Genomic DNA, 14,961 nt, shown 5'->3' with positions numbered 1-14,961 from the left:
TATTTTACTGTAAATGTCTATTTAATATATCTATATACTGTATAATACCCTATATTTTAAAGTTGGACCACAGTTTACAGTATAATTACCTCACTTAAATCATTCTCTTAACTCTTCAATTTAATCGTCACATTCTCCCTGCCTGGTGCCAATGAGGAGGCTAGAAAAGGTCTGCTTCGTTACACAGTGCAGTGCTGAAAGTTCGGATGCTGTGTTAATGGCTGAAAGAACTGGAATGAGCTGATGACTAATGCTGGTGATTGTTGTAAGAAGGACCAATAGGACAAGGAGGAGCTGGAGGGATGAGGAGACAAGAAAATGAGTGGAAAACAGCCTTGACAAACTGATATTAAGAGAAATAAAAACACTGGAGCAAGTTGTTTCAGCTCAAGTCTGGTAGAAGCATGTGGAGAGCACATGGGCCTCAGGCAGAAAGGAAGTTAAATGGAACAGGCTGGCCTGAGTCATGGAAAACAAGTACAGTGTGTGCAGATAAGAAGGAAGATGGAAGAACAAAGCAAAGCATAGCCACTTGATCTATCCTCCAAGGATACTTAAGTAACGACTTGAAACTAAAACAGGAACTACTCTGTAAACCAACGTGCTGGATTTGTGAGACACAGCTGTGCAATATCCTTATGTGTACAAAAGGTAGCAAGACTAAACACCTGCTCATTGTTAAGGAGTAAGACTGGTCAAATGCTTCAGGATAGACGCAAAGAAAAAGCAACGAAATTCCACCCACTAGAGTACATTACAAAATTAAAAGGCTTATGCACTTGCTGTGTTTATCTCCGTAACTAAAAATACATTGTTCTCTACTTCACTACTCAAAATTGACAATTGGTTTACTGCAAAAAACAGAAATAGAATCAAAAAGTGCAAATAACTGCCTAAAATGTTCTGTATTGGAACATCAGGATCCAGACAGATAGCAATATTTCAGTGCTTGTTGCCATGGGGAGTTTATATGCCCTCAAATGTCATGGGGAATGACAATTTAATAGTCTCATCTCATACTATGTGATCTGTAGATGCATGGAACACAAAGAAAGTGAAACAATACTTGATCCAAATCACTAATTTATCATCTTACACCAAATCTTTGCTTGCTGCTTGGTTAAACCATTTAAGTGGATAATTTACTTTCTCCTTGTTTGTATGCACTTCATATTTGTTCAGATCCCAGCACATGCTGTATGCTTTGAATTATATTATTTGTACAGTAGGTTATCTGTAATTTGCTAAAATGACATTTTATTTCCAATTAATTATAAATGATAATTTATTGATATTTGAGAATCTCAAAACAGACTAAAAGAAAATTAATGCTGAAAAACATTCTGAAGGTAATCAGAAAGGACCATACCCTGAACAGAATGCATTTCCACCTCAAACATCCTTATTTTCACCTTTTAGGAATTCTGTCACATGTACGCACTACAAGAGCAGTTTCTAACTGTGGGATATAGAGAAGACATACATCATAATACTAAATACTAAACTCACAACATACAGTATATGGATGCCGAATAGACATGAATCACTTGTGTAGGCCTGATAAATGTTTTCAACATGAATATACTGTAAAACAAAACTGCAGAAAAACATGATCAAAATCAATAAATCAATGAATCACAACATGTTTGCAGTATGGAACATGACACACTGTGAAAAGAAAAATGTTACTAGTAGCAGCTATGACCTTGCAGAATATGAATACAACACTGGCAGCATTGACACACACTTAGGTATAATCTGTCTCTAGACAAAGGACAGTTGTATGTTCTACCACTCTTACTGTGTAGGTGTAACGATAGGTGAAGGTAGGTTGATCATAATTGTTTCTTGTAATAGGCTTTAGGAAATTAGTCCAAAAGATGTTCTATTGAATTCCGATCAGGAGAAAAAATTGATCATTGCAAGACCTTCAACACTCTTTTCTTGAAATTGTGCCATTTTAGTCCTGTCACTGTGATCTTACATTGTCCAGTTGAAACAGTGACTCTACTGGATGGGTCTGAAGTAATGTTTAGCTCCAGCAGTATTTCAATGTTTTGCTGAGTATTTAGGTTGTCGTCAGTATGCACCAAATGCAGTTTGTGTTAAAATAGACTCCTCATCACACTGTTATCACCCCATTGGAAAGAATGACACAACAGTAAACAAAGTGCTCACCCCAAAGTCTTCCTTTAGGTCAATCCAGAACAAAACTGAATTTGATTTTGAATAAACTTCACCACTCTCTGTTGCTACACCTCTACCATGTCCTCCGGCACACAGAAGACAGTGATTTTCAGCTCTCAGCTGTCAACATGTTACCTGTTGAATGGCTTCTGATCATGCATATATTTTTATGGTAATGAGAAGCTACAGTCATTCTGCTGATTATCATTGCTTCCTTGAGATTCTCATGCTGTAGTCTCTGTAGTCTGAAAATGATTATGCAAATGGCTCAGAATGATGTGATGGGCCTAAGCTGATTTGGTGATGCTCTGCCTTATGGGACATGGGTTATCCAACACAGAGCTGATTTCCTGGACTATCTGGACTAGACTGCTAATTGTTAGAGCAGAATATCAGATTTTCCAGGTATCTTTGAGGGTTTTCATTACTCAGATGGGATGTGGTCCTATCTTTCACCGATCTTGCATTAATTAAAATATAACAATGTGAATGGCTATTTATACAGATTCTTAATCAAATAATTTAGGCAATTTTAACAATGAGTTATTGATGTACAACTTAAGGCTCTTGTATTTTCACTGCATAAGGATGGTAAACTAAATAATGAAATAATAAGTAAAATATAAAAAATGTATAGCAAAAAAAGGTATAAACATACAAAAATGTAGGAATGCAATCTAATAAACCATTCCTCAAAACACTGCACATCTGGCTTTGTCCCAGACAAAATCTCTTATGGACAATAGAGAAAAGCCCCCTTTCTTTTTAAGCTCCCCTAACCTTTTTAAGTTTAATTTCACTGCATTTCAGCAGATATTGACTGGTAAAGGATAGCAATCAATCTAAATACAAGAAAGGAATGCAGCCTGAGCCCTCATAACTAGTCTAGAGGGAGAGTGGATTTCAGTGAGTTGGAACACTCAAAGAATAGCTGGGGCTCAATTGAAGACAATTTTAAAGGTAATGGATATTTTTCACTCTATTGAAAAAAGGAGGAGCACACATATGAAAAGAAAATCAAATTTTCCTGTTACTCACTATCCTTTTTCCCCCCTTTTAAAAATCAACATGAATATACATTACCACAGCTTATGAGGTCTCTTACACCTACCGTATGAACATATTATTTCTAACGTAAGAGTTAAAAAGCTTGTTTGTTGCACAGGTATTGTCGTCATCCCTGCTTGAGCATCATGCTCATTCACAAATTTGAGTTCAAACTTAAATCTTAACCTTGCTGCTGGTCCACAGGCGAGCATTGTGCCTCGAAACCAAAACACCTAGGCCAGGTGACAACACACCTCTTTTTATCAGCCCTGGTGTGCATACAGTAGGCTTCTGGCAGGTGGCAAACACATTAGAATAGATTAGAAGACCTTTATTATCTCAAAACCTGGTTGCGTAATTTGCGTATACTTGGCTTTCCAGTCTCCTATAATCAATATCACATTACAAAAAGCCAAAGTAATGCATGCTTGTGCATTACAGATCATCTGATAATAAAATAGAGACCTTTTGTGTATGGAATGTTATGATACAGGACATGCTCTGTTCATACTTTCAATGTTAGCTTAATATTTAGTATTATTTGATTCTGCAAAGGCAAGCCCCCATATGGCCAACAACCGGTGTTAAGCCAAAAGCAGAAGCTGGGAATTAACTCAGATCATAGTAGGTTATTCTAAAGGCACTGTTATTTGTTAAAGTATTTTTAATGGATCTGTGAATTAACGCTGCAAACAAAAAGAGGTGAGAAAAGGAAAAGAATTGTTATTTTGCAGACCACTACTGTAATACTCTGTTGCCAAATGAGTTATTTTTCAGATTCATTTTTTTATTCTCCTTTTCCTAAGACGTTCCTTTAAAGCAACTGTCTAGTGAATGTAAAGAAGGGATACACAACACACTGATCCTTTAAAAGAATCTTACAAAGTCAATATATAATTTAATACATTTGAACTACATTCTACGGTTCTCACTTCATTTGCAATAGATTTGACAACCTATTGGACCAGAAAGCATCAAAATGGTAAAAATTCAGTTCAAAGCCATTCATTTACATATTAGCATTTAGCTATAGTGGATTTTCATAAAAAATAATAAGAAAATGTGCATAGTTTTTTTGGGGGGGTATCATTACTTTTACTGCAGTTTCAGTATAAACACATGCAAAGATAAGCAACAAATACAGTGTACATGAATTCTTAACTTGCATAGCTTCCAATTCTTCCTCCATAGTATTTTCCCTCATACAGAAATAAACAGAAATACCTGGGAAAACAGAAAGAAAGTTTTGCTTTCCACAACCTAGAAAATATGTACTGTAGGTAAGATCACACAATATGAATGATTAACAAGCTTTTTTTTAGATTTATGTACAATAGTATTTTTAGATCTACAGTAATAGTAAAATAAATTCAAGATTTAAAAACCACACTCGGCAACATAATAGCAACACAAAGAAGTGCATTTTCTCTCCAGTTGTATTTTAAACATTAAAACGAGAAAATACGTAAAGAGAATAATCTCTAATCTGGGCACTGTCTTGAAAAAATGCTGATTTCCTACCAATTACACTTGTGACACATTTGTTTTCCTATACAACATTTTGCCACTGACCCTTTGGATACAGTGACATTTATAATTTAAGACTAATTGCACTCTTGGATATGATAAGATGTGCTGTGCTCTAACTTTAAATTGAACTATTTGCCTACTGTTTTTGATGCAACAGTGTGCCAATAATAAAACAAAAACTGTCTCAGTCAATTCACCTCTGTTATGTGCTCACCTAGTCTCTATCTCTATTCCCCTGACACTTTAACTAAGCAGAATCTATTTCATTAAATCACATGGCAGTGATGTCACAAAGTCCATTCCAGATTGCAAATTTGTACAAACTGTATAAGAGCAACCCACCCATATGCAGCAACAGAACTGCAATTTATATACTGTATCTAGGATGCCTGGGTTGAATCAGTGACTTTCAACTGAGGCAGATTGCTAGACCAGCAGAAGCTGGTCGAAGTCCATTTTTAGAGTAATCTGCCAGTTCTCAGAGAATTTCCTTTTCTGATTGTACAGTATATAATAGTTTACCAGTATATCATACGAGATTTATTTGACCACTAGAAAATGGTAATGGGGCAATGTACCTGGTGTAGGTAAGGCATGCCAACTTAAACTTCGGGGGCAGTAAAAAACAAAAAGTTAACGACATAAGCACTGTAGAATTTCTTTTGATCTAGAACTGCTGTTGTTACATTTTGACAAAATAGCATTCTTTAGTAATGTGTGTTAACTATTATATACAGATTACCCATACAGATCCAATTTAATTACGCAGTAATACAATACTTGGCACAAATCTTACAGATTAGGTTTTGAAGGTAATGAGCCTGGGCTGATGGCAGTGCATTATTAACAGTAATAAGATTGCCTGTTACCTTACAGTGCAATTCCTTCAGAGCTTGAGGAGGTAGTTTGTGACATTTGTGCAAGACGGTTATCTATTATGAGTTCAGTTTTTTTCATCTTATACCACCCCGTGACAATGAAGGCTGTTCACCAAGTTGTACCAGCAGGGTAACAGGCGCAACTCCACAGTACAGAAAATACAAATGGATGGGATGTCAATCTAAAATTTACAGCACAAGAAACATTTTTTCTCTGTGAGAGTGAAAATAAGGTATTTTTATGTCAATGTAATGCATACAATAATACAAAAATAAAGCATTTTCATCATTTGTCTAAAGTTCAAAACTTTAAATAAATTTGTAAAGTTTTAGCTTGTACTCACGATAACAGAAGTAGGAACACAGTTCGCCTAATATATTTCCTTTGTAAGTGCTAGCTCTGTACTCTTTATAGAGCACATTGGCTCAACTTTCTTCTTTTATCACTCCAGTAAATTATTCTGCATTAGCCATTAGCAAATATGCAAGATTTATTTTCTTCATGCAAAGTAAGGTAGTGTCATTCAAGGCTCCTCATTAAAAACCTAACTGGGGATGGCTCTGATTTAAAGTGTGCTGGCATTCATCTCTATAAAGAGAAAACATTGCTACTGAAGGCAACTTTAGGCACAGATTAAACTATTATTGATGCAATCAAAGCTGAGGGTTGACAAAACAAATCACAGCAGCAGATGCACCCGTGTCAGTTATGTCACTGTAGTTTCAGCCCACTGCATTAAATTGCAGAAGAAACACATGACGTCAGACTTCTTAGCTGTGCTTAAAATGTGTCAGAATTCGCCAGAGCTCAGGTCTGGCACCACTCAGTTTGAGACTGAGCTCCAACACCTCCTTGCGTCATATAAGTTTAGAATTTTAAAACTGTTTTAAAGACGGTGTACGTTAAAAAAAAGACATGAGGCATAAAAAAGGAAACAAGCAGTGGAGCCTCATGGTTTACTGCACAGCTAACACACTGCTTGGACCTTTTCTTGAATTACAAACATGTCTGAATCTGGTTTTATGAAGCTTAAAATGGCATATTTGTATCAATACCCACACCCATAGGTTATATACAATAGAGTATGTAATGCGTATAAGACCCAAAGACCGGTCTTCTGCTGCTGCTCTATACCGTTTAGGTTTCAGAGAGGTGACTTCTGGCGTAGCATTATCACCGCAGAGCCTGTTAAAATACAGAATATGGTAGGGTGTCGTTATCTGCAAATTTTACATTCGCAAATTCGCCTATTCGTGATTCAGTAAGGCCAATGAGGTCTTGGATCAAAGAAGAGCAGAGCGGGATGAAACTGAGCTGAAGGTTGTTACAGCGCAACTTTCAAAGTAGCAGAACAAAAGCCTAGGGTCATGAGGCATCCAGCCAGATGAGTGTGCCACTCCCTGCCGCCTACACAAGTACCCACTACCCAGCGACCGCATCTTGACTTGATTTTGTACTGCAGCAGACACTCCTGGTTGTGTTGGCGGTGTGGGAGATGACAGGCTGGAGACAACTATACAGGCTCACTGACAGATTTATTGTCCGTTTCCTTACCCTGGGGCGTGCTAATCACAGAGGCAGAGAAAGAAAGTGCAGGCATATGCTATTTATTTTTGCTGATTATTGTTGTTTCTTTTAGTTGATTGATGTTATTTTAGTTAACTTAAAGTCAGTGCATTAGTACTTTAATTATCATATAAGGGGGTTACTTACAGCATGTCGTCAAACCATAAATAATTATGTATATAATGCAGTACATTATGAGATGGGACTTGGTAATACGCAAATTCAACTACTTGAATGATGGTGATGAGTGATGGTTTTCTGCACCGAACCCTCGCGAACATCGAGACACCACTGTGTGGGCAAGTTGGAGATAATACAGATCTTCAAACCATATGGATTTGAAAATAGGTCTATCAGAGTGGAAATGTTTCAGCAATACAGGAGGCCTAAGAGCATATGACTATGGTACTTGAAATGACTAATTGAAAAATGCTGTTTTAAGCCATCTAGTTTGCATGTTAATCGTGATGACTTGAAAATGCTTTGAAAATGTGTTACATTGCTGTTGTGGCACTCTGAAACCTTTGTAGCCCCTTGTCAAAGTCCTTAAAGGTGAGAACTGCAGCATTTTTTTTCAGAAACTATCCATTGAGATCCAGTGGTTTAACCTATTTGAAAAGAAAATCAGTTTTAAAAATCCATCTTAAAATGTATTTTTTTTACCATTCTGCAAAAATAAAAATACATACTGTATATGATGTATATACTGTACTGTATATCATACATATATACCAAGAAGGATATTTATATAGAATATACATAAATATATAATTTCAAATCATAATTAATAATGTGATTGATTCACTGAATTTGAGCACTGAACTACTGTATCTTTCTTTGGTTGTTTTACATGAAAATATTTTTTTTCTTAAAGAGATTAGGGTAAGAGTAATATTAGGATAAGACAATTGCCAGGATGAAACTCACTTCCAAATAATAATCAAATTATTCAAACTACTGTATAAGTATTCTATTTTCTTTTTTCCATATCACAATATGTATGGTTGAGGGATGAGAAGCTTTTTAGTATCAGGGTAACAGAATGTCTCTATAGTATTCTGGATCACAGAAGACATTTAGGACATGAAATGTGAATTACTGGCAATCACTCCACTGATAAGACAGATAGAAGTGTAAGACCTAGCATTCTTGAAGTTAGGTGCCATCTCATTATTGCACTCTTTATGTATAGGCTTGCTACCCTGTTATTGCTGCTGAGTGCTTATTCGAAATTCACAAATGTTCCAACCCCATAATCTTTTCAGAGGTACATTAAGGACATCTTTTGCCTGATGAATAATCCCAGATAAAAAGAACACTTTCCCCTCCATACATTTCCCATCACTGAAAAAAGACCTTCATATCTTCAACTGGAGGCCCAGCATTGTAGCTAAGTACAGCATTGAAAAAGCAAAGCACTGATTTCCTTCAGCATAATGACAAACGTTTTATTAATCAGTTAAAGCACTGGAGTGGATGAGCATGTGGGCTCGTACAGATGTCACCACCGAGTGCTACAGTAAAGAAAATCTATCACACCTGAAGCTGTAATGAAAATCCAAAATCAACCCAATGTAAACTAAGCAGGACACAACTGCCAAAAACCGAACAACAAAGTAAAAAGCAAGATGGAATCTGTCAGGTTAATATGATCTTTTCCATGCTAATGCTGTGTATCAACACAAAATCCTTCTTGGCCAAAGTAATCCAGGTGGGGCTGCACATTGGTAGTGGTGGAGGCAAGTCCCCATTGCCTGTAAAGCGCTTTGAGTGGAGTGTCCAGAAAAGTGCTATATAAGTGTAAGCAATTATTATAATTATTATTATTAATCTTATTTGACATTCTACAGAAGGGTGTGTACTGTTTCACATTTTTTTACTTCAGAAAATAATCCACGTTGAAAATGATAAATTACAGAGAAGAGTTAAGCACCTAGTGCAAAATGTTATTATATTGTAGTACTGTACAAAGTGAATTGATTTAAATCAGGTCCACATTAGACAAACATGTCTCATCGATAAGCCTCTTTTTCCCTGAACCCTATCATGTGTATCCTTCTTTTTCCCAGTCCTGATAGTCCAAAAGAATATGACTGTGGTTGCAATTGATGAAGTCAAGAATCTAGCCATCATCAAAAGCAATTATCAAACCTTAGGCTTCTGCTCACATCTTGAGCTTTTCAAGCACTGCCTATTTAATGATCAGTAGAGCAAATATAAGCTGGAACTTGAAGAGCAGATACGAAACGATCATACCTAGTTTCAAAATATTTTGGGGAGGTTGAGAAAAACTGAAAGAATGAATACGTACTGTAAAATAACCAATAAAGGTAGGAAAATCTGGAGGATTTAATGAAGGCCACTTAAAACACTGAGTGCAGAAAGTTTAGTTATCAAAACATACTATACCAATTTCAGAATTTTCTACTGGAAAACATCAATCTTATTGTTAAACAGAAATATTAACCGCTAGTACTATTAATATGGATGACTGATAATTTGTAACTTCATAATAATGGTAAAACGTGGTACAGTACCTGGTCTCCAGGGGCACATTGCTGTTGAGCACCCAGCTGTCCTGCAGCTGCACAGACTCTGGGGTGGTGGGCACATCATTAGGAGCAGATGCTGGAGCATGGATCTGGTTCCGTCGGTTGGTCAGCGAGTTTCGGTTCAGTGAGTTGGCAGAGGAGTGATGATGAGACAGCGTCTGGTGGTTGTGCGGTGGAGGCAGTGGGGGTCTTAGTGTTGACTGGCTGTGATGGTTAGGAGGACCTGGCAAAAGAAAAAAATATATAATTGCATACAGTATATAGTTTGTCCACATTTGTCCACTAATGTTCCTATGCCTTTGAGAAACTCGCTCAGCAGCTCAGCGCTTGAATGAATGAATAAGCATACTGTAATCATCAAAGCAAAGTGATAACAGAAATCACCAAAGGAAAATATCTTAGTGGCCATACATGAACAAAAAGGGTCACCTTTTACAAAATTAGGAAGTGTATTTCAGCAGAACAATCATAAAAAATGCTTTCCAGAATTTCCAAAACAAAGGGGCACATAATTTAATTGCTTCAGATATAGGCCAAACCTATGTATTTGAAAAAGTTTTAAGCCTGTCTTTAATAATGTTCTGCATTTTGTTTTCGATGGCAACACTAATAAATAACTATGACTATACTGACTGTAAATTTGGTCATAGTTTGACAAAATAATGGTATTATTACTCTGAATGATCCTAGATATCAAATGGATTGAACCACACTGCCTATAAAGAAAGCTGATGAGAGTCTGCAGGACTGACAATACTTGAAAAGAGATGAAAGATAAATCATGCCGACTTGAAAAAAACAAGCATGTAATCTCAATTTAAACATTTTCAAAGCACCTCTTGATGTGTTCCTTGATTTCATGCTTTTTTCATTTCAGTAGTACTTCAGCACATACCCAAATGGACTATTTGCAACCACTGTTGGAAGTCTGGATTTTTCACTCTTTTTCACATCTGTTTAGCACATGAGGAAGTATGCAAACAAGGAGGAGGCCAATCTAGTTTTAGTTTTGGCAAAAAATGCTATTTCAGTTTTTGATATCTAACTGATCTAGGGATCGCGTCTTGTCATATCTTGAAAGAAGTGATAGTATCTCTTTAAAAATTAAAATTAAATGAAGATCAGACTTGGAGTGGATTGTCTAGGCTTGCCAAGGTTACAGCTGGCAAGGCCTGACCAAAATATGCACTCTCCTCCAAAGCCTGCTTCCACACTTAATATTCAGTTTAACTGCTGATCCGTGATTCACATTCTGCAGATCCATGCTTGGATGCCTGCAAGAGGAAACCTGATTTCAGCAGTCAAAATGTCAGAAAATGTTACATGATGGAAGATAAACCTTGGTTGGATATTTTAAAGAACAAACAGTCCTACAGGAAACAGAAGGATCATATTTATTTCTTTAGTTTTTGCAACAAACGTATGGCCTCTTTTTTTCTGTCTTTCCTTCCTTCCCCATCTTTTAAGCTGAAGATGAAAATACCTTGCCCTTGTGTGTATTATTTCACAAGGTTTCAATGCATCTTGACAGAAGCTGTCAGAAAGAATAAAACACACCGGGAAAAAATCACAGTTCACCTGGGTATAAAGGAACGCATAGAAAGACACTATTTGACAACTTTAATTGGAAACGGTAATTGAATCATAAGAATCAGAAAAGCCAAGGGTATAGAGTGTGCCCTTATTTCAAAGTATCAATGTTCCTAAAAACAGAAAAAAGAGAGAGAAACCAGCAGCCTGTACTAAAGGACCCTTTCCTGTCCACATTGCAGAACAAACTAAAGTTTTTTTTTCACAGAATGTTCTTTTATCAAAATATATCTTCACCTGGGAGTTTATGTATCAAGACCTCAGTTCCTTAAATGGTGCCTTATCAAGCAAATTAAGTGCAGATGAAATCTGTGTCTTTGGTTCATTGAGAGGTTTGTACACATTTTAAATGCCCTACTATTTATATCATTTCTCTTGCTGGACACAGCAAAACTTAGTACAGTATACCTACAGTACCTCTAATGTATTCTACTAAATACATTAGTGTCATAGAGTAACAACGTTTATCATACCATGTCCATGAAATAGCAGTTAAACATTATTTAGCTTTATTAATTGTTGATAAAGTGTTTTTGCATATTTTGCATATACAGTACAGATTTTAACTTTGTTTAAAATCTACAGCTACATTAGTTCATCAAAACATTTTTGTTGAATTATTAATAGATAACATTGTGCTTTTCAAGCATACCCCCCGTTTCAATATACAGTTAATTTATGGAGTTGATAGTTTAGAGAAACTTTAAAGCTTCAATAACCTTTCTAAACTTTTGAGAAAAATGTATTATGGATTTCTCACTTCCTGTGCTCAGGTATTTCCAAGCCCAGTGATTCTGGTTCTAAGGTCAGTTAATGTAGAACAGTGCAGAAAGTCTAAAAGAAGCAGACACTTAAAGTGGCATCATTATACAAGGTACAGTGTTTTGTAATGAGATCTAATGTTGCAAAATAAACCATGTGAGCAAATACAGGAACAGGAAAACTACTTATAGCTGGTTTCGTTAACTGAAGATTGAATAAACAACTTGCTGAAGGTCAGCACTCCCACTATATAGTTCAGTTCAATATCTTAAAGATGGGGAAGAATGGAATTTATCAATTAATAAATGTCTTTCTGCAACTTGTGATGTTTATACACATCCAGCTGAATTCGGTCTCCGATGCTGGTTCTCAAAGTCGTCTCCTGGTTTCATAGACCACTGTGATTGCATCTGTGCAAGGTGCTAAAGCTTTCATTTGATGAGGTCATCTACATTCATCATGTGCAGCCAACAAATGTAATTTGTTACAAAAACTCCTCTCATTTTTCCTTTGTTGCCTGGGTGTGTGAATGGAGGTCCAAGAACTATAGCCCCAGGTGCTTTGTGTGAATTGACATTTAAAAACTTAGGGGTTTTTAAACTGAATTACACAGAGGTGACCTTTTTCCAAAACCTATGCCACAAAATGGGCTGAATAAGAGGTCACCCATGCATTCCTTTTATTATTAGTTTTTATTTTCATTTAATAAACAAAGTGCAATAAGGATACTAATAATTAATAATGTAAAGTAGCCCACAAAAACAAATATTAATGAGGATAACAAACCACACCTCAGTTTACCTAAAGAGGCCTTCCCGTTTCTTCTTTTATAATTCAAAAACAAAGAAAACTAAAGGACACAAGTGGTAACTTCAAAACAGAAAGCACTTTTTTTTACACAAAGGGTTGTGGGTTTCTGGAACAACCTATTCAGCCATGTTGGTGCAGCTGACACCTTGACATCTTTCAACAAACTGGATCCGTGATTCTCTTGAATGGTAGCAACCAAATGAACAAGACTTGACAAATTACCTCTTTTATGTAAAGGTTTCATAAGTTCTACTGAAACATCATGGAATTGACAGGAATATTGTACATAGAAATCTAAAAAAACAATACTTGTGAAACATTGTTAAAAAGCTCTGTGACAAATTCAAGCAAAAAATAGGCTTCAATAATCCAGGTAAATGTAATCAATTTATTCACTCCACACCATTCAATTTTGTTGCCTGTGTGTTAATGCCATTCTTAAGTGTTCAGTTGATTGCTTTTCTTGAAAAAATGAACAAATGCACTAAAAATGTTAAAATAAAGTAGATTAAAGTACTGAATGTTCATGTTCCTTAGCAATGCAAGACTACCACAGTTTTAAAGTTGAGCTGACAAAGAAAGCTCTTTCAAAGGGATTAGAGTATTTTGATAGCATTTGTGAAACTGATACATTGAATGTTCCAGTTTCACACAATGCTATCAAATAAAATGAAAGTTTTCATTGCACTTTCCACTGCACTTTGAAAACTAAATGGGTATTTGCGCCTGCCTATTTGAAAAAGTAATGGATTTATCTGAAAGAGAAAGGTATATGCAGAGACAGGGTCAATGTATCAGCAAGAAGAAGATACACACTGGAAGATACTAATTTTATCATCTTTTTTAACACAGGGCCTACCTGAGTTTCTTCCCTGTTCCTTGAAATTTATTAAAGAAAGTTTATCCAAAACAAATAAAGGTAAAGCACAAAATAAAATGGCTTAAAAAACTATAATGCATTTATTTCTTTTAAAAATATTTTTCTGGCTATATTTACTTTCTTGAAATGGAATTGGACAGTTTAAGGCCATTTTAAGGGATAAATTAAAGAAACACAATGCAATAACAATAATATGTAGGCTGCACTGTGATTAATGCAAGGTTAATGAAGCATTATAAAATTATAACTTACATAATGCCACAAAAACAGTCAATGACATAAAACATTTCAAAGATTGGATTATTTAGCATATTACTGATAAATGTTATAATACGTTAAGAAACTCAGAAGATTACACCAATGAAAGAATTAGATTTTCCTATAGCATTTATGTACAGGTACAACTTTATTATAGAATCTAAATTAGTGTAAATTTGTCCATACTGACAGGTGAATATTTTTTTGGGGTAAATCATATGATCACTTCTGAAATAATCATGTCTTCTGATTGAGAGTTACCATGACAAATGAGAACTATTACAAGAGAATTATTATTTAGTAAAGGAAATTAGGCTCGATATACTTTACAGCAAAAAACCTGAAGAAATTCTGAATGGAATTATAGTTTGAATTTTAGCAATTGTCCTCATTGCACATGTTTGTCTCCAATTCTTCAGAACCAAATGCTTGCTAATTACTAAAGATTTTAAGTTAATACAATACATGCACATACATACTGTATACTGTGCATACAGACATTATACATAATAATAATAATAATAATAATAATTGCTTACACTTATATAGCGCTTTTTCTGGACACTCCACTCAAAGCACTTTACAGGTAATGGGGACTCCCCTCCGCCACCACCAATGTGCAGCATCCACCTGGATGATGCGACGGCACCCATAGTGCGCCAGAACGCTCACCAACGCTCAGCTATCAGTGGGGAGGAGAGCAGAGTAATGAAGCCAATTCACAGAGGGGGATTGTTAGGAGGCCATGATTGATAACAGCCGATGGGGAAATTTGGCCAGGATGCCGGGGTTACACCCCTACTCTTTTCGAGAAACACCCTGGGATTTTTAATGACCACAGAGAGTCAGGACCTCGGTTTTACGTCTCATCCGAAGGACGGCGCCTGTTTACAGTATAGT

At 35.9% G+C, this 14,961-nt stretch overlaps 1 protein-coding gene across 13 annotated transcripts in view; it reads right to left on the bottom strand.

Annotated features, from left to right (window-relative positions):
* Nucleotides 1–14,961, bottom strand: part of LOC102695531 (teneurin-2) — an 822,495-nt gene that overhangs the window by 128,147 nt on the left and 679,387 nt on the right. For all 13 annotated transcript variants that reach the window (XM_015349967.2, XM_015349971.2, XM_069196089.1 and 10 more), the window contains one exon: nt 9,747–9,984. In XM_015349967.2, the coding sequence (XP_015205453.2) occupies nt 9,747–9,984 (238 nt within the window). The remainder of the gene's footprint in view (nt 1–9,746; nt 9,985–14,961) is intronic.

The sequence above is a fragment of the Lepisosteus oculatus genome, chromosome 11, assembly GCF_040954835.1.
Source record: "Lepisosteus oculatus isolate fLepOcu1 chromosome 11, fLepOcu1.hap2, whole genome shotgun sequence".
In the NCBI taxonomy this organism is placed as follows: Eukaryota; Metazoa; Chordata; class Actinopteri; order Semionotiformes; family Lepisosteidae; genus Lepisosteus; species Lepisosteus oculatus.
Note: the sequence above shows the minus strand (reverse complement) of the source record. Positions and strands in the feature narration are given on the sequence as shown.